Below are 26,422 nucleotides of genomic sequence, written 5' to 3'. Positions count from 1 at the left end.
CGGGCATGAAGCTCATTCCTCTAGACGTATTTCCGATACACGAAAGGCCACGCTCAATTCTGATTGGACGTAAGGACAGATGTCGCTGCGGGATCAGCTGGTCTTCCACCTGATTTCATTCTCTGAAATGCCAGAGGTAAACAGTTCGGGCTGAGCACTGCCTGCAGAGACCTGCGCAGGAACTCCCCTTCCCCAGGCCCCTCCCACCCGGGGCCAGTGCTTCTGGCCTTTGTAAAAGAGGAAAACAGATTTCTTCGCTGTACTCTGAGGACCTGAGAGAGCACCTAACAAGCTTTCCCAGGAAGTGCCTAAAAACAGCGTTAAACATGCAGCATGTGGTATAAGGCATGAATTCTCTGCCAGAGGTTTTCAACCCACACGGGGGTGTTCACTGTGGCATCAGCTCCTGACCTATGACCAAAAAAAACAACAATTTACTTCCAGAAGTGCATGGGAGTTTTCATAAACAGGAAAACTCCAAAGAGCCTTAGCACTGGAGACAATTGCATCTTGACTGGCAGCTTCCAAAACCTTCTGGCAGTGGTTATGGTCCAAAGCCAGTTATTAATGATCATGATTAAAGACTGTTGGAGCACTGAGCGATTTTGACCACTTCACGTTTAGTCTTTGGAGCATCATTTCTTTGTCTTTAAGGAAAAAACGAGTCGCCGGGAAACGAACCCTCTAATCCAGAAGGCTTAGAAATTCAGGCTTAGGTGGACAGAAACGCTGGATCGGAAGGCTGCAGGGTTTCTCCCTCAAAACGCGTACAAGACAGGAAGTTCAGAGATAAGGTGAGAGAGGAGACCCTGGCAAGCCATGTCGCCCACATCACACCTAGAAGTGACAAGGGGGCGGGTGAGACTGCAACTGAGCCACAGACCAGCCAAACTCGGGGTCCAGAGGAAGGCAAGGCTCCCGCTAACAAGCCCACCACCTGCAGGCTAAAGGCTGGGCCTCTCGCTCCGAAATCCCGGAGGGTTTTGTTGAGGTTTTGGTGGGTCTGTGTCATCTGAGCGGCATGTGGATGGGATGGGACACCTGGACATTCTGGGTGCCCGCCACCAAGGGGCACAGCGGGGTCGCGCCCGCGGCCCTGGGCACCGCCACGCCTCGTGGCGCGCTGTCCCTTTGGGCAGGGAAAACGGTAACGCGGCGGCGGCCACGGGCGGGCGGGTCTCAGACCGCAGGGGCACGCGTGGGGACCGCAGGCCTCGCCGGAGCGGCCCGGGGTCCCGCCCCGAGTGGGCGCCAGGCGCGGCGCGAGGACGTGGGGGTGGGGGAGGGAGGCCCCGGGCGCCGACTCACCGATCTGCCCGATGAACTCGATCTTGATGCCCTGGTGCTCCAGCCGCTTGTTGGGGTGCTTGAGCGCGAGGCTCACCTTCCCGGAGACCGTCTCGCCGTCGTAGAAGAGGAAATATTTCTCCTTCTTCCCGTCCTCCGTCTTGTGCTCGGCCCGCTTCCTACTCTCCGCATCGTTGAGCACGATCTCCACCTCCACGCTCTGCCCGAAGCCGAAGAAGCTCATCTCGCCGCCGGCCGGGCGCGCCGGGCTCTCCGGGGCCGGGCTGTCCTAAGGGAAGGCCAGCGGGCTGGACGTGCGCGGCCGGGCGGGGGGCGCGGCACGACGGCCCGCTACACCCGGAGGGCAGGGCAGGGCCGGTTGCGCGCCCAGAGCGCAGAGGCGCCGCGGCCCGCCAGTCCCCGAGCGGGCCCGGCGCGGAGATGCGAGGGCGAAGGCGGTCACCCCACTCTACGGGGGCGGTGCAGAGCCCCGGGGCTACCCGTCGCTGCCGCCACCGGTCCTGCGGCTCGGGGCTCGGGGCGGCGGAGCGAACCTCCCAGCTCCTGCGCTGCGATGCCCGAGCAGCTCCGGAGATCGCGGCGGGGGGCGGGGAGGAGGAGGCGGCCTTCAGCGGGAGGCTCCGGAGACCCCGCGCGCAGGCGCACGCCTCTGCCTCTGTAGCCCTTGTCACCGGGCAGCCAGGCTGGGTGCTCACTGCGCATGCGCAGTGGGCGAAGGCGCTGGCCTTTCCCTTAGTTGACATGGTGGCTACGGCCTCTTTCCAGAATTCGGGCCCACACATCCCGTGAAATTAAGAGACCTGCAGATGTCCTCTCGCAAGGCTTCATTTCCCTGCTTTTCCTCTACTGTTTTCGTTCGGCAAACGTTAGTCTGCCGTCCACATCTGGATACGTAACAACGTTCGACTGCTGTTTGACGGGGTAAAGGAAGCCCTTTGACACTCACGCGAAATGTCACTTGACAGGGGGCAAAGGTGACAATCACTGTAGGAAGTCTCTTGTCTCAAATCCCCTTTAAAGTGCCCTCCCATTGAAGAAAAACGAGGCGGGACGGGCGCTATTCGAATTTAACTTATTTCTTAACCCCTAACTTTAAAGGAAAAAACGAAAAAAATCCCTTCGCGGAACCTCAGCTTGGTCTCCTTCCTCGGCCCGCCCCTTCCGCTGCGCATGCGGCAGAATGCCCTGCTGATTGGCTAGTGTCATGAGCCCGACGGGGCGCGATGATTGGTCGGTGGGAAGTTCTTCGTGTTGTGACTGGTCTGCGGGGGCGGCTCGGGGCGCGCGCGGGAGCGAGCTTTGAAAGTTGACCACGGAGCCGGCGAGCGGGTTTCCGGGTGATCATGGTGGCGCTGCCGGGCCTCGGGAGCGGCCTGCAGCCCTGGTGCCCGCTGGATCTCAGCCTAGGTGAGGAGACGAGGCCTCGAGAATCGGGGAGGCAGGGCGGTGGTGTTCGGCGCCCGTGATGCTCTCCCGCCTAGGCCTGGGGTGGAGGTGGGGCGTTTGGCTCTGCAAGGTCTGGGCCCTGCAGATCTGCACTCTTGGCGAGCCGGGTTTAGAACAGAGCTAAAATAGAATTACGCATAAAAAAAAGTAATAATAAAGAGATTATGTTGCTGGATATCGCTTAGTTCTTTTGCATCTGTTTTCTCGGCCTTCCCCTTCTTATTCTGCAAATCTGCACGCTAGGACCCCCTTGGAAGACTCAAATGTGACCTGTCAGGTCTTTCCACCTTTCATGTTTCCCCTGGTTTCCTTAATAAATGACCGAATCCCGGGCCTGCCATAGGAGAGCCTTCACTCTTCCCCGCAGTCTTTCCCAGTCATGGAATCTTTGGAGTCAGAGGTAACTGGGCTTGGTCTCTTGGCTCCACTGCTTAGCATCCGCCCAGCAAGTTGCTTAACCTTGCTGAGCCGTGGTTTCCCCATCTGTCAAATGGGGACGTCATCTCTACCTCCTAGGGGTTTGTGAAGGTTAGTTAGTACCTCGTCCTGCTCAAAAAAAAAAACAAAAAACAACAACTAATAACTCTCACCCTTCACATTTCATCTCTGCGCCGGAGCTATTTTGTTCATTTTCAATCAGGCTCTACTTTCTTCCCCTGTGTGCTGTTCTGCAGTTCTCTCTGCCTGGGATGCTCTTCTCTGCTTTTCTTTTCCTGGTAAACGTCCATGTTTAGGTCCAAATAAAGAAGAATCATCCTTCTCACCTCCTCCCCTCCCCATCTTCCAGGAATAGTTTCTGTTGTGCTTTCTAGTATTTTACATGTCTGTTCCTGTTTTAACACTCATCCATTGTAAAACATAAAATAAAATAAAATAAAATAAAATAAAATAAATAAATAAAATAAAATAGTAATAACTACTTGGTAGCTGTGATCCAGAAATGAGGTCAGAAATACAGGTGTGCAATCTATATATATATAAAAGCCTGAGATACCGAACCACTGGTCGACCGGTTGCTATGACGTGCACTGACCACCAGGGGGCAGACACTCAACACAGGAGCTGCCCCCTGGTGGTCAGTGTGCTCCCACAGCCAACCTCCCTCTGTCCCTCCCCCTGGCGGGCTGGGCCCCTGACTCCCGCCTCCGCATCAGCCCCCATCGCTGGCCAGGCCGAGGGACCCCACCTCTGTCAGTGTGTTTTGAAATCACTGAATATTTCTCTGAGTGTGGATCTGGCTTGCCTCCTCTAGTTTAAACTTCTTGGGGAAATTGTATCTTTTTTTTTAACATGCTAGTTATCCTCCAAGGGCCCAATAAAGAATTTTATTTGGGCTTATTAACATAGTTATAAGGTTTTCACAAAGGGGCATCTGGAGCCCTCTTTGATTAACTTCTTTCTTCTCCAGGTTGAATGTGTGGGAAAGCTGGATCTTGAAGTGTTTTGAAGTTTCATTCCCCCTGACCGTTTTATGTAAAAAGCATTTTTCTCCTTGATATTTTTAGAAGATAACCAACCTAATAACCAGATGTCAGTTATAATTAAAAAAAAAAAAGATTTTCTTCACTTTTTCTGCTCTCCTTTAACTATGCTTATATGATTGTATAATTAAAGGTGAGTTGTGCCTAATAAACTTTTCTCTTCTTGAATCTCCCTAGAGTCCAAAAATGATAGGTTTCTTACTTGCTGTAGAGCACTTACTGGTTTAATTGCATTTTCCTACCAGAATGGGTGGAAACAGTGTGGGAACTGGACTTCACGGAGACTGAGCCTTTGGATCCCAGCATAGAAGCAGAAATTATCGAGACTGGATTGGATGCATTCACAAAACTCCACGAAAGTCTTTTACGCTTTGCTACGGAAGAACATGGATCTACAGAGGTAAAAATTTAAAAAAAGGAAAGAAAGGAAAATCAAGCTAGCCACCTTTAGGTATTAGAAGTAGACTATTAAAAGTCATTATTATCATCTTTTTAGTGAACAGTTCATAAGGAATATCAGAGGAGTAGCATAAGGAATGTGAATCATTTACTGGACTATCCTAATAGCTTTTTTCCAGAAGGTTCAGGTATTAATCTGTGATATTTTTTCAAGTCATGACTTTAAAAAAATTTTTTTTCTTTTTATTTACTGATTTTTGAGAGAGAAAGGAAGTGGTAGAGAGAGAGAGAGAGAGAGAGAGAGAGAGGAGAGACATTGATTTGTTGGTCCACTATGTATACATTCATTGGTTGATTCTTGAGTGGAGATCGAACACACAACCTTGGCGTACCAGGACGATGCTCTAATCAGCTGAGCTACCCGGCCAGGGCTACGGTCTTTTTTTTTTTAGTTTTATTCATTTCAAAGGGGCCGGATCCGGCCCGCGGGCCGTAGTTTGCCCAGGACAGACTAAACCAAATATAAAACGAAGGCCAAGGAAAATGCAATAACAATTTCAGTATGCCTTCACTTGAAGAAAATCTGATATTATAAATGGAGTAGTTAATTTAATCCAGTTGGAAAGGAGAGTTCCTTTATTTTTATTTCATTTTTTCTGAGAGTTCCTTTAAATATTGAGTTCTACCTAGTGTGTTTATTAGTATTTAGCTCATTGATTGCTTTTCAGAAAACTGAAGGGCTAGGTGCCAGAACAAAATGTACCCAAATTCATCTTCTAATTCCTAGCTGAGGAAATCAGAGCAATTTATTTCAATTTAAATGTACATTGATGAATTAGAATGATTGATGAATTTGGGTACAAGGGGTAAGTTGTCTGAGTAATCACTACTATAGGTTGTCTGAAAAGTCTTAGTTTTAACTGTAATAATTTTAGAAATTTATATGCTTCAAACCTAGCAAACTTTTTTTTAAGTTTAATTATTTAAATCTCATATACTTATTTATCTTTGTAATTTTCAATAATGCATTTTTAATTTTTTGTTTTAGTCCTTTGAAGATGGCACATGTTTATCATTAGGAGCCAGACTGGTCTATTCCCCTCTATTAAGGCACTAAGTGGTTATTAAAATCAAATAATAGGAGATTTTTACGTTTCTGTAATTATTGGCTTTTGTGATTTTCTCCTCCCCCCAGATCTTTTGGACCTTCTTTGCTGAGAACAATATTTCTCACCGTGCGCTGGTGGCTTTATTCTATCACTTTGTTCAAACAGTCCATAAGAAAAACGTCGGTGTGCAGTATCGAGAATATGGCCTTCATGCCGCTGGTCTTTATTTTCTGCTACTAGAAGTACCAGGTACGTAATTTGACATGATAGGACATACCTTTTGTCATTTAAAGTTTTTCTACATTGTTTTGAGCTCTTAAAAAAAATTTTTGTTAATCCACACATGAGGATATGTATTTATTTATTTGAGACAGAGAGGAAGGGAGAGAGAGAAAAACATTGATGTGAGAGAGAAACATCGATTGATTGCCTCTTATACTCGCCCCAATCGGGGATCAAACCCACAAGCTGGGCATGTGCCCTGACTGGGAATCGAACCTGCCACTTTTGGGTGTAATGGATGATGCTCTGACCAATATTATGCCATGTCGATAACCTGATAGGAATAATCCGAGAGAGCTAAGGCTGGAGGGGGAAATGTTTCCAGACTACAGGGCCTCCACTCCACCCAGCCCCACCTCGTATAAAATTCTGTTATTTCCCCCGACTCCCTGTCCACACTGAGAAAAACTGCTGCGGGCATCTTTGTGTTATATCTCTCCTATGTGCTGTGGAAAAGCAGGTTTACACCATTCTAACTAAGAAAGCACGAGAAGAGTAGCTAGTAATGCTTGAGGAGGAAAGCCCAGGAAAGGAATCGAATTATGAGCTTGTTCCACTTCCTTTATTGTCAGAACACTGAGGTGGCTGTTCCTCCTCCCTGTCGTAACTCAGAGCAAAAGAGGGCTGAACGCAGAGGGGGATGTAGCCAGAGAACCGAAAGGTTATATAATGAAGAAAATCACAGCATTGGTCAGCTTTAGCCCTCGTCATTGTTTACATAAGTGCATTTGCAATAAATGTTAAGGATTTATTCTCTATGATTTGAAAAATTGATTAAAGGATAAAGCCTTGAGTGCTAATTTGTATTTTTTTTTATTTTTTGTTTGTTTGTTTTTTCATTTTTCTAAGTTTTATTGCTTTGTGACAAATTAGCACAAACTGAGCCATTTGCCATACATAACTTTATTATCTCAGTTTCTGAAAGTCCAGGCACAATGCTGCTGGACTCTGCTGGCGTCACACCGACTGATATGGAGGTGTCAGCCCCAGCAGGTGCTCCTCTGGGGCTCAGTGTCTTCTTCTGAACTCAGTTGTTGGAAGAACTTGTTTCTTTGTGGTTGTAGGACCGAGGGCCCCTTTCTTGCTGCCTGTTAGCCAGGGAGCTCTCAGCTCCTAGAGGACACCCACTCTGCTTGCCACGTGGCCCCTCCAGCAATGGAGACTCTACGTAGGTTGAATCCTTCTCTCATTTTGATTTCCAGTCCTGTCTCTGACTTCCACAGTCGGGTTTAAAGAGCTCAATGGATTAGATCAGGCCTATCAGGAGGGTTTTCCTCTCGTAAGGTCTATGATTTGGGACTTAAATTACATCTGCAAAATCCCTGCAGAGTAGGACTTAAATTAGTGTGCGATTGGATAATAGTATTTAAGTATGTTTTAATATCAGTTATTGGTGGACTCACTTGATCCTTTTGCAACTTGCTTTAGTGCAGATTTTAAAGTAGCTTTTACTCTAGAGCTGATGTAGCCTTGTTTTTAGGTGTGTGGCTTGCCAAGGTCTCTATTGGGATTAACAAGGTGTCTCTATTGTGCTGGCCAGGCTCAAAGGTGTATCAGCCTTTTGTGAGCTCTGAAAATTATTCCTCTTCTGACTTCCTTGGAAATGGTTGTTTGCTCACTATTTACAGTTTACCCCTGCATGCATAGCTTGTAATCAGCCCTGTGCAGATTGCCGGAGCTCTTTTTCTATGTAGCTTCCTCTTCTCCATTATTCTGTCCCATAAATCCCAGCTGCCTCTGCCTTTCTGTAGTCTCACTTAGTAAGACCATAATAATGTGCCTGGATTCACTGTTTTTCTGCTGCTGTCCAGAAATTGCCTCAAAATACAAAAACGGGGGCAATTTTAGGGTTTACTCCATTTGTTTTCCTTATCTCAGGAATTTTATTTCTATGCTGTGTCTTGCTCCATGTCTTAAAATGATTATTTTAACATTTTTTGGTCTAGTTTTATAGTTCACAGTTAGGAAGACAGGAATAAAACCAGTTACTCCCTCGTGGCTAAATACAGATAGAAATCTTGTTATTTATTTCTGATCAGCACTTTTGCTAACTTATGGCTAAAGTTGAATGGTACTTTTTTTGCAAAAGTGTCATTGTTATTCAAAGTTAGTGCAAATCCCATTTTTGCTTTTGACATTTGTATCTGTTGTTACAGACATATTTGAAGACAATGAAATCTAACCTGCTTACTCTTTATTCTTTATGAATAGGCAGTGTAGCCAATCAAATATTCCACCCAGTGATGTTTGACAAATGTATACAGATTGTAAAGAAGAGTTGGCCTCAGGAATCTAACTTGAGTCGGAAAAGAAGGAAAGAACATCCGAAGAACTCTCAGACTAATCCAAGAGGGCATAGGAAGAGAGGAAAGCCACCCAGGAAAGAGGATATTGAGGTAAGAAGAGGAATAATAAAGCATATCTTCATCAACACACGATTTAAGAATTAACTTTATATTAACATATGGTTTCAGGCATAATGATTATAATCAAATGGTCTTAAAGGTATCATCAGCTCTCCAATAGGACCAAGTTGCATTTCTATTTGGCCAGCTTTCCAACCTCCCTATCATCTCTCCCCAGCCTTGTACCCAGCTGTGCTTGAGAACTTGCTAACAGGTATATTTGCCACATTATGTCATTGTCATTAGAGAGGGTAGTGAAGTATCCTGAGGACTCAGATCTATAAGAATATAGAAGAATAGCATTAATTCCAAATTCTTGTATGACTAGGTAGGATGGTAAAGGTTCATTGATGTGGAAATGAAAACTTTTTTTAAAAATATATTTTATTAATTTTTTACAGAGAGGAAGGGAGAGGGATAGAGAGTTAGAAACATCGATGAGAGAGAAACACCGATCAGCTGCCTCCTTCACACTCCCCACTGGGGATGTGCCTGCAACCAAGGCACATGCCCTCGACGGGAATCAAACCTGGAACCCTTGAGTCCACAGGCTGACGCTCTATCCACTGAGCCAAACCAGTCAGGGCGAAAATGAAAACTTTTAAGACACATAAGAATCCTCATTGACACAAAACTATAGAACTAGAAAGTATTGTCACAGTCATCTAATCCAGTGAGGCGCCATTGTGAGCCTGGAGACCTAGAGCAGTCAGGGGACCTGGTCACCTCAGCAACCCCCTGGCGTTCCACTGGATTTGATTTGAGTACATTGAAAACCAGGGGGACAGTGTTAGGCCTTATTTTACAGTCAGCTGTATATTTCTTCATAATCTAGATGGATGAAATTGTAGAAGAACAAGAAGATGAAGAAGACATCAGTTTTTCTGCCTGGGACCTTTGTCAAATTCGAAAAGCCGTCTTTCATCTTTTAACGAATTTTTTAAGGCTTCTGTCCAAGTTTTCCCTGAAAGAAAAGCCACAGTGTGTACAGAATTGTATCGAGGTGAGTGAAAATTCCAGGAAACTTGGGGCAACCTCAGGGGCACAGATGAGGGTAATACTTCATGAGTAAGAAAAATCAGGCTGCTTCTTGGTATCTGTTTTCTAGGTCTTTGTGGCATTAACTAATTTTGAGCCAGTTCTTCATGAATTTCATGTTGCACAAGCCAGGTGAGCCATTAAATCTCCCAGCGTTAAAGTTTAAACAGTATGATAACTTTTGCTCTAGGTGAAGTATGAATGTCATTTTATTCTAAGTGGCACATAGGTAAAATTTATTCATTTAAATATGGCTTATTAAATAAGGCAATATTTTAAGTAAAATCATATCCATGAACTAATCTTTGCCCTTTTTTCTTTAGCGACCTTAACCAAGCGAAGTACATACCAGAACTGGCCTATCATGGATTGTATTTGCTATGTTCCCCAATTCATGGAGGAGAAAAGGTAAAAGAGACAAGGATCTAAGTTGGTTATTGGTTAAATTGAAGCATGCAAATCGTGTAATGGAAAAACATTAGAAGCATTTGATGTAATGGCATTTCAACTTACCAGGTTATTTCCATGACCTTACTATATATCTTCTGTATAATAGGAAGTATAACCATTTCTATTGTTGTCTGCTCTTTGTAACAAACCTTATATCCAAATACTTGGTGGCCAAGCAAATTATTATCTGGTTTCATATATAAAAATGGTTCCAGTGTGAATTAGGTAAGAAGAACAGATAAGCTGCCAAAGAGAACATTACTTTTATAGAAACATTCACCAAATTGTTCTAAAGAAAAGAATAGACAGTCAGAATTTTGTAGTTTCCCTTGGCAATTCATGTGTGCTTCGGTAATTTTATTAATATTTGTATTATTCTAGTTGGTAATTTTACAGAAATATTACTGGTTTTCATTCCTGTTAGCATTCATATGTGGATTTTGCTTTCTCCATTCCCCGCCCCCCGCCAAGTCACCCTAACAGTATCACTACTCTAAACATTTGAGTTGGGGTCAATCAAGAGGATGGTGGAATCCAGGTATAGATGTCATTAATAAAATAAGGTTTTGTAAAAAATGTGATAGGCCAAGGTCATGTGGCTTTTGGTGTCTGTGATTCACTTAATAATTTCCAGGGGCAGTAACGTGACGGTTAAGAAGGTTTGGGGTACTCGGGGTAATGCGCATCTGTGTTCAGGTTCTGGCTCTACTACTTACTCTCTGTGTGTCCTTGTGTAAGCTATTCAACCTTGTGAAAGCCTCAGTTTCCTCATCTGGACTAAAAAGGAATAAAAGGCTTACCTACCTCACAGATTTGTCAGGAGGGTTAAATGAAAGAATGCCTGCCAAATGCTGAACACAATGCCTGTTATTTAAAATACATTCCATATTTTTTAATTTATTATATTATTATTATTTCTATGTATAGAATTCACAGTAATACTTTTACTTTCCATGCCCCTTTTAACATTTAAAAAATAGAATGGGTGGAAAAATCTATCCTTTTAGGTCCACAGATGCAGGGATTTTTAACTGTGGAAGAACTGACTTGATGTTGGACAACTTTGGTTTTAGCCAGGCCTTTAATTACTTGACTTTGGACAGCTTGCCTTTGGAGTCTGTTTTATTATTATAGACTAGAAACAATAACATATATAAAGTGGAAATGCCTTGCTTACCTCATGGAGTTGTGAGGTTTAAGATTAAATGTGGTAAAATCTAGTAATATACATGAATGTGCTTAATGCCATACCCAGTACATGTTTGGTTTTTAGTAAATTTTATTTACTGGAGGAATGAATGAATTACCTGAGTAAATTATATGAGATGATACATGGGAAGGTCCTTTGTAAACTTCAGGTAAAACACAGTGTGAATTTTTCCTTTTCCCCCTTGCTATAACGGGATCAGCAGCAGCATCCTTTGCCATCTAGAAAGAGCATGCAGAGAGAAACTAGATGATATTCCTATCACTATCTGCAAGCAGTGTTCTCACACTGTTTCCATTGTACATTTATTGGTAATAATTTAAGAAATACATTCCTAATGGTCAGCCCAAAACCATGTCTCAAGTTGACGAATCTTTAGATGCTGCAAATTGTTGTCTGTGATCTTCAGGGATTCTCTGTTAGGCCTTAAATTGAACTTTCTTTTCTCTTCTAGGTCATCGGTTGTGTTTTCCATCAAATGCTAAATGTCATATTAATGTTAGAAGTGGGTGAAGGGTCCCATCATGCCCCCCTTGCGATCACGTCATCAGTCATCAGCAGCAGAAACCAGGCAGTCCAGTTTATCAGGTGACGCACACAGCTGGGGTTGTTACTCTCTCCTCTTTATCACTTTCCCTTCATCTTCTGGGGCCTGTACGAACCAAGATTTCTGACACCTGTGGGAACCAATACATTTCTGGCCTGTTTGTGGTTTGCGGGGCCAAAATAAAGCACCTTGTAGCTCACCTAGTTGATGTGGTCGGGGTCACTGTGGTAACCCCTGCCTTCGGGCCTTGTTGAAGGGATAAGGAATCCCGTTCACCAGCCAGCACCAGCTCCAGCTGGATTGTCCCAGCTGTGAGGTCAGCCTCTGGGTGAAGACAGTGGCTTCTCCTCTGCTCTCCATCGTCTGCTTCCGTATTGACCACTCCTACAAGTCTGCCGCCTCCTGTCCTTTTTCTGTTTCCCACTTCTCCAGGCCTCTTCCCGTTTTTTCCTTACCACTTTCCCCGTTTCTTTCCACTTTTCTATTCCCTTCCCCTACAGAAAATACTTTCTTGATTAAAGGAGTTAGTTGGTTTTTCCTTCTTTAGCAATAATCGATAGACTCATTTTTCCCTCACGAGACACTTAGCTTCACCTAAAAAGTTTTTTTGTTTTAGCATTATTGGGAAAGACCTATTTGCTGTCATTGGCTTTTTAACCCCCTCCCATATTGAATATTTGGTGGTGGAAAGAAGTGGTCAGTATGCGCCTGAGAGTGTGTACATTCACGGTACATAATGTACTTGACGATTTGAGGATGGTGGAATATATAGACTGTCATTAAATAAATAAAACGTTGTAAGTGGAAACCCTCACTTTGGCTTTTCCGTCAGAGCTCATGATGCAGAACTTGCCACTAAAAATGGGTCCAACCTGGGCATTATAGTAATTTCTTCTTGGGTTAAAGTTTAGAGAGGTGCTATTACAAAGGCATTGAAGTAGCGTTTCAATGAGCTACCACGAGGTGGTACTGTCTCTTAGTCTGTTTATCCCAAAATCATGTCGTTGAGAATCTTAATAGGAAATGTACTAAGTAGTGCAATTAGTCCTATGGAGATTGCACATTTGCTCCTCCCTGACTGCCGCTGTCTACTTGGCAGCAACTCTCTACAACCAGGCCTGAGAGTAGGGGATGGGTTTCTGCTGTGGCACTTGATGTCTTTACTCTTTATTCACCGAAACAAACAGATTGAGGATTTCTAACACATAGGATTAGTGGGTTTTGGGAGAGTCAAGGAAAATGACTGTTTCATTGTAATTATAGGTATATTATAAACAGAGGATGTGCTTTTTTTTTTCATAGCTCACTTGTGGATGAACTAAAGGAAAGTATATTCCCAGTTCTTCGTATCTTACTCCAGCACATCTGTGCCAAGGTACCAGTGGCTTTCGTAACAATAAGAATCATTTTTAAATATTTAATAGGTATGAAGTTAAATGTGTGTGTTGTGTGTGTTTGTGCTTGGGAATGAGTCTGTGTCATTACTAAACATAGTTTTATTTAATAGATTCACTAGCTGTTCTCCTAGACAGTGTCCTTTTGGGAATAAAAAAACCTTTTAATTTTGGAAGTTTTCAAATATATAAAGAAATGAAGAGACTAGGATGATGAGCACCTATCTTCAACAATTTTGTGTCACTTGTACCCCAAAAAGATATTACTCCTGCACACTGGATTTTTTAAAACAAATTCCATCATATTCTTTTATATATAAATATTTCTGTGTATCTCTAAAGAATAAGCATTCTTTGCCAAAACCGGTTTGGCTCAGTGGATAGAGCATCGGCCTGCGGACTGAAAGGTCCCAGGTTCGATTCTGGTCAAGGGCATGTACCTGGGTCGCGGCACATCCCCAGTAGGAGATGTGCAGGAGGCAGCTGATCGATGTTTCTAACTCTCTATCTCCCTTCCTCTCTGTAAAAAATCAATAAAATATATTTAAAAAAAAAAAAGAATAAGCATTCTTTAAGAACATAATCATAAAATACATAGTAATACTTTAAAGCCACCAAATATCCAGTTAACGTTCACATTTCTGAGATTATCTCGTAAGTTGTTATAACTATGATTCTTAACTTAAACTTGATGGATTCTAGGGGTTTATAAACTCCCTGCAATCATGTGTTAAATTTGTATTTCTGAGGAGAGGACCAACAGATTTCTTACAGGTTAGTTTTTAAAGAGGTCTGAAACCACCCTAACTGGTTTGGCTCAGTAGATGGGGCATCGGCTTGTGGACCAAAAGGTCCCAGGTTCGATTCCGGTCGGGGGCATGTACCTTGGTTGCAGGCACATTCCCAGTGGTGGGTGTGCAGGAGGCAGCTGATCGATGTTTCTCTCTCATTGATGTTTCTAACTCTCTATCCCTCTCCCTTCCTCTCTGTAAGAAAATCAATAAAATATATTTAAAAAAAAAGGGGGGGGGTCTGAAACCTAAAATGTGTTGGTCATTTCTATAACACTTAAAGATCACCGAACTAGTCACAGTTACATCCACTAACTTTTCACTTGTATCACAACATGTTTCAGTTGCCAGGTGAGCAGCTTGTCAACATTTGTGTTCCAGGTGGTAGATAAATCGGAGTATCGGACCTACGCAGCTCAGTCCCTGGTACAGCTGCTCAGCAAACTTCCTTGCGGGGAATATGCTACATTTATTGCCTGGCTTTACAGATACTCACGAAGCTCCAAGGTAAGAGAATACATCTGCAATGAAATCTCGGTTCTGGTTGTGCAGCCTTCTAATGACAGCCAGATCTGAATGCATACGGGATCCTTTGGTTTTCATGACTGTGTGATGGGGATTTTTATGATTTTGCTCTACCAGATCCCACACCGGGTTTTCACTCTCGATGTTGCCTTGGCTCTGTTGGAACTGCCGGAAAGAGAGGCGGATCACACACTGTCCTCGGAGCATCAGAAGTTCTTAAAGCATAAGTTCTTGGTGCAGGACATAATGTTTGACCGCTGTTTAGACAAGGCACCGACTGTCCGCAGCAAGGCATTGTCCAGTTTCGCACATTGCCTGGAGCTGTCCGCTAACAGCACATCGGAGAGCATACTGGAATTTCTGATTAACAGTAAGTGACATGGAATTGGTCTTACGCTTGTCAAAAAATTAGACTTCAACCAAAGGACTTGTATGCATGCATATAAGCCTAACCAATGGACACAGATACGGGGGGGAAGGGGTGGTGAGAGTCTGAGTGGGGGGGTGGGGGGCAAAGGGGGGGATAAGGACACATGTAATACCTTAATCAATAAAGAAAAAAAAATTGGACTTCAGGGGAATCATTTTTTGTTGTGGCAAAAATAGTTGATATGGTGTACACTTTCATTCTTATAAACGTATTTCAGTATATTGTATTGTTGAATAACTTTTTAGACAGGCCTGAGGCATTTGAAAGGCCTTTTTTAGAGGTGAGACTGGTGGTTGCCTTCCCTATCGCTGTGCATTGTTGGGTATGGCTGTATGGGCGCTAATATCCATTTCAAATGTGTTCCCAAGGAGAACATTATTAATTGTTAGCAGTTTAGAGTTGGCCTTCTGTTCAGGCCTAATTATTTTTATTTTGATTCCTCTGTGAATATTTACTTAGGGTTTATGATACTCTGGCTTTTCCCCTCTTATCTCTCTGCTTATTTTTAGGTCCTACCATTTTAGGAATAGAGAGCCATCCTGGTACTTTCCTGAGAAATTCATCAGGTAATGGGTCAATATATTTCCAAATATTGAATAACTGCCTTTTTATTTAAAGGACTAGCTGGATTTTTGAAATGTGTTTTGTTGTTTTTTTCTATCTCTATATTTTTCTATTTTCGTATTGCACTTTTTTCCTTCATCAAAGAAATTGAGATTCACTTCATTAATGATGTGGTAACTTAAATGTGTAATATGCCACGCTTGCATTATTAAAAGTGTAATAAGTTTTTACCTTAGTGACAGCCCTTTTTCTAATTTATTCTTTTTAAGCTTTTTCCTGTCAGAAGCAGACACTGAACGCTGGAGACTCAGGGGTGACCAATACAGACAGCAGCGGTGAAACAATTGGATCTAGGGGTATGTCGATTTTATCACAACCAAATGCGTAATGACCATAAGTAGAGTCTAAAAACCTTGGATTTTTTCTGATTAATTCACCTGAAGAATCGGAGCATCTCTTTTCCTTAAAAGTGGAGTAATTTCTCTTTTATTATATCTTTACTTGATGTCCTTGCACTAGACTATATTTAATTCTAAGATAAAGAATAAGCTACATTCCACCTACATGTACCGAACACCAATACCAATCTTTCTTTAACACTTAAGAGAATATTAGCAGGTATTTTCTTATTTAAATCAACTGTTGTGAACTGTTGGAATTACTGACCAAAAAAAGGACCAGTTACTAGGGAAAGTGCAGTAGATATTAAATTCGTGCTTGGAGAAAAGTCGTCACAAAAAAGGGGAATAGGTGAATAATACTGTGGGACCCAGTCTTGTTCCCATTTTTCATTCCTTGTTACTTTGTTTACCATGTCTTCTTGACTCAGCCATCCCAGAGGTTACTTTTAATACATAGTAGGGAACTGTGAGTCCCAGCTTCCACTGAAAAAGGCAATTTGGAATTTAGATTATAATTTCCCTTCACCAGCAGAAGGAGCCATTTTTCAGTGGGTCGTACATATCGTACAGAGTGATTATGGGGTCCTCCGTGGACTCCGACACAAGGTTCTGAACGTAAGTGGTGCCTGATCACTTTCCCTGACGTATTGAGTCTGGGATGGTGTGAGTCTCAATGTGATTCAGGGGAAAACAAACCTGTACTAGGCAGTGGGTAGACCTGGAGCCCACTCGGATTCTGTTTCTGTCTGGCTGTAAGGTCTTGGGCTCCTTTTTCGTCTGTAACATGACATCATAAAATAGTGGAGAAAACACTAAACACCATCGGAAATGAGACGCAGTCTGAATTCTTATACAGTTTTGTTACTAAATAGCTGCATGACCTAAAACATGGAAGTCAACTCCTGTCACGCACGTTCTGATCCTAACCCTCCCCTACCTTTCACAGGGGGCTGTTGTCAGAGTCTATAGAAGTAAGGTTTAGAGAAGTGGTTTTAAAAGATGGATAAATAGATGAGAGAGAAAAGAGAGGGAATGTGTGTAAAGGATTAATTACATAATTAGATTTATGTGTTTATTTTAAAAACTTTTATATGGTCCCTTCTGTCTGTGCTAGGCATTGTAGATACAGACTTTAAGAAAATAAAGTTTCATTTCTTAAGGAGCAACGGGAGAGGCAGATATGTGTGCATATAAACTGGTGTTCATTTTTGTTTTCACATTTGGTAGGATTCTTCAGTAATGCCTGGACTTTTGTGCACATGTGGGAAGCTTTTTTATTAATTCAATATCTGTACTTGTGGGTGTATTCAGACTATTTCTACTTGAGTCAGTTTCCATACTTTATATCATTGTAGAAATTTGTCCATTTCACCTGGGTTACTTGATTTGTTGACATAAAATTGTTCATAGTATTCTTTTACAATTTTTTTATTATTGTAAAGTAGGTAATAATGTTCCCTTATTCATTCCTGATTTTAGCTATCTGAATCTTCTCTCTTATTTTCTTACTCTATCTAAAAGTTTGTTAATCTTGTTACCTTTTTCAAGGAACTTTTTAATTTCGTATATGTCCTCTATTGTTTTCCATTCTCTAGTTCATTTTTTATTTGTTTTCTTGGGGATCAGCAGTTCTCAAAATGTGTTTGAGTCTCTCAGTCTGCTTCAACACATCCTTGAGGTTAAAACTGCTTTCATAATATCAAGACATCGTTCGCTTCTGTGCTCTGATTTTCCCACAAGTATAAGTTGAGGTTTTTCCAGAGATGCCATGACATGAAAGTGACAGGTCGCAGGCAGGAGAGATGAGAATCAGCTCTCTTCTTATTAAGCCAGACATTAAAAGAATTTGCAAAAACAGTGCCATTCTTTTTAGATATATATATATATATATATATATATATATATATATATATATTTGCAGTATAGTTATTTTTTATTTTAAATATATACTCTTCATAGTGTCATGTCTAATTTAGAGTGAACATGTAATTCACATTTAAAAAAGCTCTTAGGAGCCAAAACCAGTTTGGCTCAGTGGATAGAGCGTCGGCCTGCGGACTGAAAGGTCCCAGGTTCGATTCTGGTCAGGGGCATGTACCTGGGTTGCGGGCACATCCCCAGTGGGAGATGTGCAGGAGGCAGCTGATTGATGTTTCTCTCTCATCGATGTTTCTAACTCTCTATCTCTCTCCCTTCCTCTCTGTAAAAAATCAATAAAACATATTTAAAAAAAAAAAAAAAAAAAAAAAAAAGCTCTTAGGAATCTTTACTAATTTTTAATAGTGCAAAGGGGCCTGGGATTGAAAAGTTTTAAAGCTGCAGGTATTTAGTAATCTTATTTTATTTAGTCTTTTAAAAACTCATGGTTTAGATACTTCGACTTGTAGTTAAACAAAATAGAAGATCTAGATAATTTATTTAAAATTTTAGGCATAGGAGCCAGGATTTAAAACTGATTTTTTAATATTCCAGAATTTTTGCCCTTTTTTTTTTTACATGAACTTTGCCTTTTTCATTATTGTGAATAGCTAATTATTTGAGATGTTTTTATTTCTACCTCATACTCTGATTTGAAACAAGCGAATTAGTCAGTTTTTTAGATTTTGTCGGTATTGCGTGTGAGATGTCAGATCTGTATAGTCTTTCTCAGACTCTAATGACGGGCGTTTCCTCAGCAGAAAGGTGTGTCATGGCCATGCTGAGAAAGAGAATCCGGGATGAGAAGATCAACGTGAGGAAGTCTGCGCTCCAGGTGTGTTTCTCCAGACATTCTTTAATGCGCTCTCTTTTTTAAAAAAAATAAATTTTTATTGATTTCAGAGAGGAAGGGAGAGGGAGAGAGAGATTGAAACATCAATGATGAGAGAGAATCATTGATCGGCTGCCTCCTGCATGCCCCCCACTGGGGATGGAGCCCGTAACCCTGGCATGCGCCCTTGACTGGAATTGAACCTGGGACCCTTCAGTCTGCAGGCCGATGCTCTATCCACTGAGCCAAACCAGAAACGGCATTGCGCTCTCTTTTTAAGCACTCGGAAATGCAGGAGAATATTTTAAAGGTCCCTCTGCCATATTTGTTATTTAATTTGCTTTTCATTTAACATTAGTTCATCTTGATCCTGTTATGTCTAAATTATATAGATGAACTAAGGATTATTTGATTTTAAGCTTTCCTACTGGGTGGCTGGCTTTTTAAGAATCATGAATTTATACCCTTAATGTCATTTTTTAGAGTAGGGATTCTTAGCTTAGGGCCATGGACAGATTTTGATAGGGCTTGTAAAACCACTGAAATTGTTTGAAAATACTTCTGTGTATAAAATGTATGTCAGATTTTCTCTGGAGAGAGACCTTAGCTTTCACCAGATTCTAAAAGGTGGGATGCTACTGGAGGGATGGATCTTTGACCTTAAAGATGTAAAGAACCAAGAACTTGAAGGAAGTATTTTTGTGTGTATTTGCCTGTTTGCACATACACTACGCATGCATCATCACTTCACGCTGTGTGTGCCCTTCCTAGGTATTGGTGAGTATTTTGAAGCACTGCAGCGTCTCAGGCATGAAGGAGGAGCTTTCAATTCTTCAGGAGCAGTGCCGGGACCCTGCTGTGTCTGTCCGGAAGCAGGCCTTGCAGTCTCTTACTGAACTTCTTATGGTGAGGGGCTTCTTCTAATGTGTCTAATGCATGGTGTTTACATTAAAAAACAATTCAGCGTAATAATTGCTTGTTGCTAAATATTAACTTGACCAGTAGAAACTCTACCAAGTCTAATATACAGTGTAAGAGAAAGGAAGAAGTATCTTTTACTTACATATGATAGACTGCATTTCATATTAAATGTAATTAGGAACTAATGCTAGAGAATGCTACTGGTTAGCCTTTCTTGACTTAAACTCATATCTCACATAGAAATATGAAATTTAAAATTAATTTGGTTAGGCCAGAGGCCTACTTTAATCTTTGTTCATTATAACCTATATAAATGATATTGCTAAAAGAGCAGAACCAGTGATCCTAGATATAATTTACTTCTGCCAAGTAATTCGCTCTTAAAGAATTTTAAGAGCATGGTTTTCTCTTGTTTCGTGATAGAAGGCATTAAGCAATATGTATTTTTACTTTATCTGGTAGCACTTACTCTAATTACTTCTTGGGATAAATATTTATTATTTGATCTTGAATTACCAAAAAATGCTGATTTATTACTAATAACAAAACAATGACTTTATAAGATTAAAATTTCAGGATGGACTGATTTGCAATAACTGCAGATTGAACTTTGTTTTTACATATCGTTTGAATATTGTGGGTTTTGGGGGGGGTTTTGTTTGTTTTATTAAAGGGAGAGAGAGAGAGAGATAGGAACATCAATGATGAGAGAGAATCATTGATTGGCTGCGTCCTGACAACCCACACTGCGGATCAAGCCCGAAACCCGGGCATGTGCCCTGACCAGGAATCGAACCGTGACCTCCTGGTTCATAGGTTGATGCTCAACCACTGAGCCTCGCTGGCTGGGCTGTAGGTTTGCTTTTGTTTGTTTTTCTTTTATGATCTATTTGTAGTTGTGTGTGCAACTACTTTTAACATGTCTCAAAATATTGATCACAACTTCACTGATTTGTAGTTACACTTCCAATAGCATTAGACTCTTTGTGACTTCCCGATTTTAACTCCTAAAGGCCCACCCTAGATGTGCCCAGATCCAGAAAGCCTGGCTGATGGGGATCACCCCCGTTGTGATGGACTCGGAGAGCACTGTGCAGGAAAAGGCCCTGGAATGCCTGGACCAGGTCCTGCTGCAGAACATTAAGCACTTCAATAAGTTTCACAGTGGAGATGACAGCCAGGTGCTGGCCTGGGCACTGCTTTCTCTCCTTAGCACAGAAAGCCAGGAGCTGAGGTATGTGAGTTACGCCTTACTTTCCTTAGAGAAGGCTCTAGGGCTTTTCTGAAGAAAGTTCTGTATTGATCTTGGACAGTTAGCTTTCTAAATGCCCGGGTAGATTTGAAGCCTCAATTTTGGTCTCTTTTTCTTTTCTTTTTTTTTTCTTTCCACTGTATTCCTCCATTCAATCTTGGCTGCCACAATCAGACAGATAGCACGAGGACCCTTTTTTCTTGCATCTGCACTGGAACTGGTCTCTTTTTTCTTGACCTAATTCAAATCTCAGCATTTTTGTGGTGACTGTTTTTTGTGAAGCCTTTGATCCTTTTCTCTGAGTGTCCTCCACTTTTAACTTGGTATCTTAATACATATGTAATAGAAAACTCTGCGGATATGGTATATTGATAACTAACTCAATACTAGTTATTTTGAAAGATAACCTCCCAGTCTTTACAAGTTAGACTTTTTCTGACATTTTATCGGACTGGTTGACTTAATGACATGCAGTATTTTTTCCACTTGACAACATGTGTTGAATGCCCAGTGCACAGTGAGCACTGCAGGGCGGGGGTAGGGCCTGAGTGATAAACTTTAATCTGTTCTGCAGGAGTCCTAGAATTAGTGTGTGCGTGTGCTACCTTGACTGCTTTTCCTTTCCTTTCTTTAAAAATTGTACCAGAAACACTTCCCTATTTGTTTACATGTAGTTATGGAGGAGTTATGCAATAAGAATCATAGATTTAGTGTCATAAAATCCTGTTGTGGCCCTGGCAAATCACCTTAGTGTTCTGGGTCTTCGTTTCCGAATTTGTAAGAACAGCCAGTTGGGTTACGTGATCTCTTAAAGTCATGCAAGCTTGGTATTAAAACTCTAACTGAAAAGCACCCTACCTGTTTTGGCTCAGTGGATAGAGCGCAGCCCGTGGAATGAAGCGTCCTGGGTTTGATTCTGGCCAAGGGCACATACCTCAGTTGCGCATAATGGGGAGTTATGTTTAATGGCTACAAAGTTTCATGGGATTAAAAAAAAATGTTCTAGAAATGGATGATTGCACAACAGTGTGAATGTATTTAAGGCATGTATTTAAGTGTAATTCAGTATTGGGCATACTGAATTACACTGGAAAATGGTTAAGATGATAAATTTTATGTTATGTACATTTTGCTATCATTGAGGGGAAATTTTTTTCTTGCCCAAATTTTGGGAAGAGTGGGTAGAATTAGGGGCTTAAGTAGAATAAGTTTTGGAATAGCCATTGTAGGAAATGAACAAGGTCATCAGTTCTCAAAGTGATGAATTCATGAGCTCAAACTGTATTTATCATAATATTAAGATGTTCTGTGCATTTTCTACATTTATTCTTTCAAAGTAGTTTTTTAGAAGCCATACAGTGGTGTTGGGACAGATTGAATGCAGAGGCAGAAATGAGAGTCCACCTGTCTCCTGTTTCAGCCAGACTGCAAAGAGATTTACAAAAGTGTAAAACAATACCATTCTCCTGACCAAGTTATTTTGTTTAAAAAAGACAGTTGTTTTTGTAAAACAATGCATTATGTATGTTAACATAAAATTAATTGGCTTATTCTTATTTTAAATGAATTGATAAATATTTTTAAATTTCTCATTCCTAATTCCTAGCATGGCAAATGTTGATATAACAAACAAAAGCATTTCAAGGCGGACAGTAATTTTTAGGAATTTAAAAGGGCCCTGAGCCCTAACCGGTTTGGCTCAGTGGATAGAACGTCAGCCTGCGGACTAAAAGGTCCCAGGTTCGATTCCAGCCAAAGGCATGTACCTTGGTTGCAGGCACATCCCCAGTAGGAGGTGTGCAAGAGGCAACTGATCGATGTTTCTCTCTCATCGATGTTTTAACTCTCTATCCCTCTCCCTTACTGTCTGTAAAAAATCAATAAAATATATTTTAAAAATAAAATAAATAAAAGGGCCCTGAGATGAAAAAGTGGGAGTGCCACTGAGCTAGGAAACCAATGACAAAAATAGAATTATTGAGAACCAACCGTAGGGCTAGTTCCATAGAGTTCTGTTAACTTTTATAAACAAAATCTTATGAAATGTTATTATTTGCTTTAAAAATAAATACTTTATGAGGGCAGGAATAACTGTACCTTATTGTGTATAATAAAAATTAAAAAGATACCTAGTTTGGTATCAAATGTGCCAGAGGAATCCCGGAGCAGCAGCAGCTGATATCCTTTTACTGAATGAGCTGATCTCAACAGTTTTATATATTTATAGTTACCATTCTGCTCTCCCATCTTTTTTTCCAGCCGCTATTTAAATAAGGCTTTTTATATCTGGTCCACGAAAGATAAATTCTCATCTGCTTTTATAAACAACATGCTATCCCACACTGGCACGGAACATTCTGCACCAGCCTGGATGCTGCTCTCCAAGATTGCTTCCTCATCACCCAAGCTCGACTACACCAGAGTAATAGAGTCCTGGGAGGAAATCAGCAGGTGTGCATGCTTATAACTGAGCCACGGATGGGTACACGGAAGATTCTTGTAGATAAAGCTCATGCCTTAAGGAAACGGGCTATCTTATAGCTGTTCATATACACAGATCTTTTCTTTAAATTCAGGCTGAAAAACAAACATGAAAGTAAGAATCACTTTTAAGCTTTCAGTTTAGTCTTTGTCCAAGTATCCAAGGGCCTTAATGCTCTTACAACTTGAATCCAAAACCATGCTACCCTGGTATTCATAATCCAGAAGGAAAGTACTTCGTTGGCAGCAGTGTTTACTTTGGCTCTGTATTGATGTTTCTTCTGTCCTTTTCTTAGTCAACAGAATCCCAATTCAAACACCTTGGGCCATATTCTGTGTGTCATTGGGCATATTGCAAAGCAACTCCCAAAAAGCACCCGAGACAAGGTGACCGGTGAGTGTCCATCAGAGAATCTCGAAAAGGCATTGCCTCTCATTTTATATGTATATATTTTAAGCAGTTAAACTTCAAGGGTCTGACTTCCCTTTTAGATGTTGTCAAGTGTAAGCTGAGTGGATTCCACTGGTCTCTAGAGCTGATCAGCTCCGCTGTTGATACGCTGCAAAGACTCTGCAGAGCATCTGCGGAGACAGCTGCGGAGGAGCGGGTAGGCGACACTCTCCTGGATACGTTTGTCATTTATTTGTTTGTGCTCAGTAGGCAGGTCACTCTGTTTGAAGTTTGAGAAGGTGTTCCCTTTAGAGAACCTGTAAGGACGGGTAGTCCCAGTAGCCGTGACCACAACAGAAGGAAACACTTGGTGTGACAGGCATTTCCCAAGAAGGTCTTGGCTGCTAAAGACATACAGTTCTCTTAGAAAGTCAGCACCTTGGCGGAGACCTTGCAAGGTTATCTTTTCATAAGCTGTAGGCTAGATGCTTGGGATAGCTTTGTATATCCTCTTTCACCTCCACCCTCATTTCAGGAATGCTTCATATGATTTCCCACCTGGTCGGGGGGTTCCTTCCAGACCAGAAGGTTTCTGATCATCGTTAAGTCATAATCCTAGAAAATGTCTATCCAGTTCCTATAAGGCTGTATTACCCTAACATCTCATTGTATCATGTCCACAAAGCTGCCCGGAGCCTACAGCCAATGGGTTGTAGGGTGGGATCAAACTCCCTCCCTAGCTAGTGTAGTTAGATCTGTGGGCCAGAGGTGGTGCCTCTTTGAAGTAATTTTAACTAATAAGAGACACTGGAAAAAGTCTCGGACGAATACATTTCAGGAGAATAACAACTACTTGTTTTTATTATGCCTGTTTATTACAGTGTTAATTCACCATCTACATATGTCAGAAGAATTGCAGTATTTTTATTATTGAAGGAGCACTGCTATTAGAGATCTCTTTTAATTAGTGCACTAGATCTTCCCAAACACATGCTCTTTGCTCTTATAGGGCAAATATTGAAAGAAAAATTATATATATAACATAATTTTTATATATATACACACATACATATATAGGGTGGGGCAAAAGCAGGGTTATAGTGTGAGTATACAAAACATTTTATTGTGTTATTATTTATTAATTACTGTATTATTTTTCATACAAACAACTCTAAACCTCCATTTGCCCCACCCTGTATAATTCTTTGTAAATTTCACTTTGCCAATTGCCAGATTGCTGAAAGAACAGAGGTACAAAAGCACAATGCCTGGGTCTTTCATGGCTTATGGTTTATACATTTGAAGCTCATAAAGTTTCCTGAGAAAACTGTGTTTCCTGAATAGTCTGATGTAGATGTATAGACCCTTCAGAAATGACCTTTGACTCGCCTTAGGAGTTACTGAATCAGGTGTGCGGGGATGTCCTCTCCACCTGCGTGCACTGCCTCTCCAACATCGTTCTGAAGGAAGGTGGAGCTGGGAATATGGATGAGGACCTGTTGGTAAGTAACTAATTTTCTCAACCACTGGATTTCTTTATATCGTTTGAGGGTTTTTAAAGATGTCTTTGTAATGTGCATTTCTGTTACTATTAGCAAGAAAAGGATATTCCTAGCATAGAACTTACTCTTTTCTTAGAAGAATTTTTATTGATGACCTATTCATTTTCTTTTCTCATACTTGTTATCTGGGGAAAACTTGATGGTATATGCTTCCTCTAGTTAGAACCTATGAGATCCCTTTCTCTCTCTAAGCCTGTCCTCGGGTGAGGATTTTTTTTTTTTTAAATCATCTGAAATGGCTATGAAAAAAATAGTTCTTTTAAATGTAGGGGACAAAAATAGTACTCCACTGACATGTCCTTAATCTATAGGTAAGGTCAATTTTTTATTTTTGCTTTATTTTTATGCAAAACCAATTTTCTTCGCAGGTGAAGTATATTTTTACCTTAGGAGATATAGCCCAACTCTGTCCAGCCAGAGTGGAGAAGCGAGCCTTCCTTCTGATTCAGTCCATTGTAGCTTCTTCTGCGGATGCGGATCACCGTAAGGCACTTAAAGTTACCCTTTGCGGATGCTGTCTGAAGCCTGGGCTAGCCCCTGGAGTGTTGTAAATAAGCTCCCTTTTCCTTCCCTTGCAGTAGCATCCTCTCAAGGTAGCAGCGACGCCCCGGCCTCCCAGCCGCTCGCCCCGGTCAGAGGCTCCTCCGTCATGCCTTCTGTGATCAGAGCACACGCCATCATTACCCTGGGTGAGCCGGAGTGGCCTGTGGGGCAGTACCCTTGTGCGGTCTAGTTCCCTGTGTAGCTTTTTGTCTTACGGAAGCCAGCAGTGGGTTGTAAACTGCTGGGCATATACTTACTCTAGCTCTTGGGAGCTTTGAGGCAATTCTGTAGGAGCACCCAACGCTGCCTAAGACATCAGACTCAAGACCCTCCCTGGAGGGAGCTTTTGTTTTTATGTTAATTTGTTTCAATGACCCTGTTTCTGCGATGTGCTTGTTTATGCTCATCATGTAGCACCTTGAAGTCTCTTCATCGAGTACTGCATGCCACACAATACACTGAGTTCCAGGAATGAAAAAATTAACGTGCAGTTTAGTTTATAAAAGGAGATGGCTTATGTGATACTTTCCAGAACTGGCAGACGAGCTATTAAAAGCATGCACTCAAATTAATGGTAATCTTGAAAACATGAACCCCTGTTTATAAATTGATTCTTGTTTTCTTTAGTGTGGTTGTGTATTTTATGCTGGATAAGAGTCAGGAATGTTTTTTGTAATAATGTGTTTTTTTCATGTCTAAGAATTATAAATAAGAGCAAAACATTCCCCAGGCCCTACAACACACAC

The 26,422-nt window shown here is 41.5% G+C and overlaps 2 protein-coding genes across 2 annotated transcripts in view; one reads left to right on the top strand and one right to left on the bottom strand.

The window, feature by feature from the left end:
- The window catches only part of VPS26B (VPS26, retromer complex component B), a 22,179-nt gene extending 20,494 nt beyond the window's left edge, over positions 1-1,685 (bottom strand). Inside the window, exon 1 of the mRNA XM_006098302.3 lies at positions 1,309-1,685. Within this exon, the coding sequence (XP_006098364.1) occupies positions 1,309-1,531 (223 nt within the window). The 5' untranslated portion in view covers positions 1,532-1,685. The remainder of the gene's footprint in view (positions 1-1,308) is intronic.
- A 149-nt stretch (positions 1,686-1,834) lies between these two features.
- The window catches only part of NCAPD3 (non-SMC condensin II complex subunit D3), a 38,456-nt gene continuing 13,868 nt past the window's right edge, over positions 1,835-26,422 (top strand). Inside the window, exons 1-22 of the mRNA XM_014463940.2 lie at positions 1,835-2,715; positions 4,481-4,635; positions 5,830-5,992; positions 8,237-8,421; positions 9,266-9,433; positions 9,539-9,600; positions 9,792-9,876; positions 11,580-11,713; positions 12,975-13,047; positions 14,239-14,364; positions 14,500-14,752; positions 15,322-15,378; positions 15,646-15,732; positions 18,456-18,529; positions 19,298-19,432; positions 20,461-20,681; positions 22,959-23,150; positions 23,477-23,574; positions 23,673-23,788; positions 24,966-25,073; positions 25,502-25,616; positions 25,712-25,822. Coding sequence (XP_014319426.1) covers positions 2,652-2,715; positions 4,481-4,635; positions 5,830-5,992; positions 8,237-8,421; positions 9,266-9,433; positions 9,539-9,600; positions 9,792-9,876; positions 11,580-11,713; positions 12,975-13,047; positions 14,239-14,364; positions 14,500-14,752; positions 15,322-15,378; positions 15,646-15,732; positions 18,456-18,529; positions 19,298-19,432; positions 20,461-20,681; positions 22,959-23,150; positions 23,477-23,574; positions 23,673-23,788; positions 24,966-25,073; positions 25,502-25,616; positions 25,712-25,822 — 2,782 coding nt within the window. The 5' untranslated portion in view covers positions 1,835-2,651. The remainder of the gene's footprint in view (positions 2,716-4,480; positions 4,636-5,829; positions 5,993-8,236; positions 8,422-9,265; positions 9,434-9,538; positions 9,601-9,791; positions 9,877-11,579; positions 11,714-12,974; positions 13,048-14,238; positions 14,365-14,499; positions 14,753-15,321; positions 15,379-15,645; positions 15,733-18,455; positions 18,530-19,297; positions 19,433-20,460; positions 20,682-22,958; positions 23,151-23,476; positions 23,575-23,672; positions 23,789-24,965; positions 25,074-25,501; positions 25,617-25,711; positions 25,823-26,422) is intronic.

The sequence above is a fragment of the Myotis lucifugus genome, unplaced genomic scaffold, assembly GCF_000147115.1.
Source record: "Myotis lucifugus unplaced genomic scaffold, Myoluc2.0 scaffold_229, whole genome shotgun sequence".
Classification (NCBI taxonomy): Eukaryota; Metazoa; Chordata; class Mammalia; order Chiroptera; family Vespertilionidae; genus Myotis; species Myotis lucifugus.
This window is presented reverse-complemented; position numbering and strand designations above follow the sequence as displayed.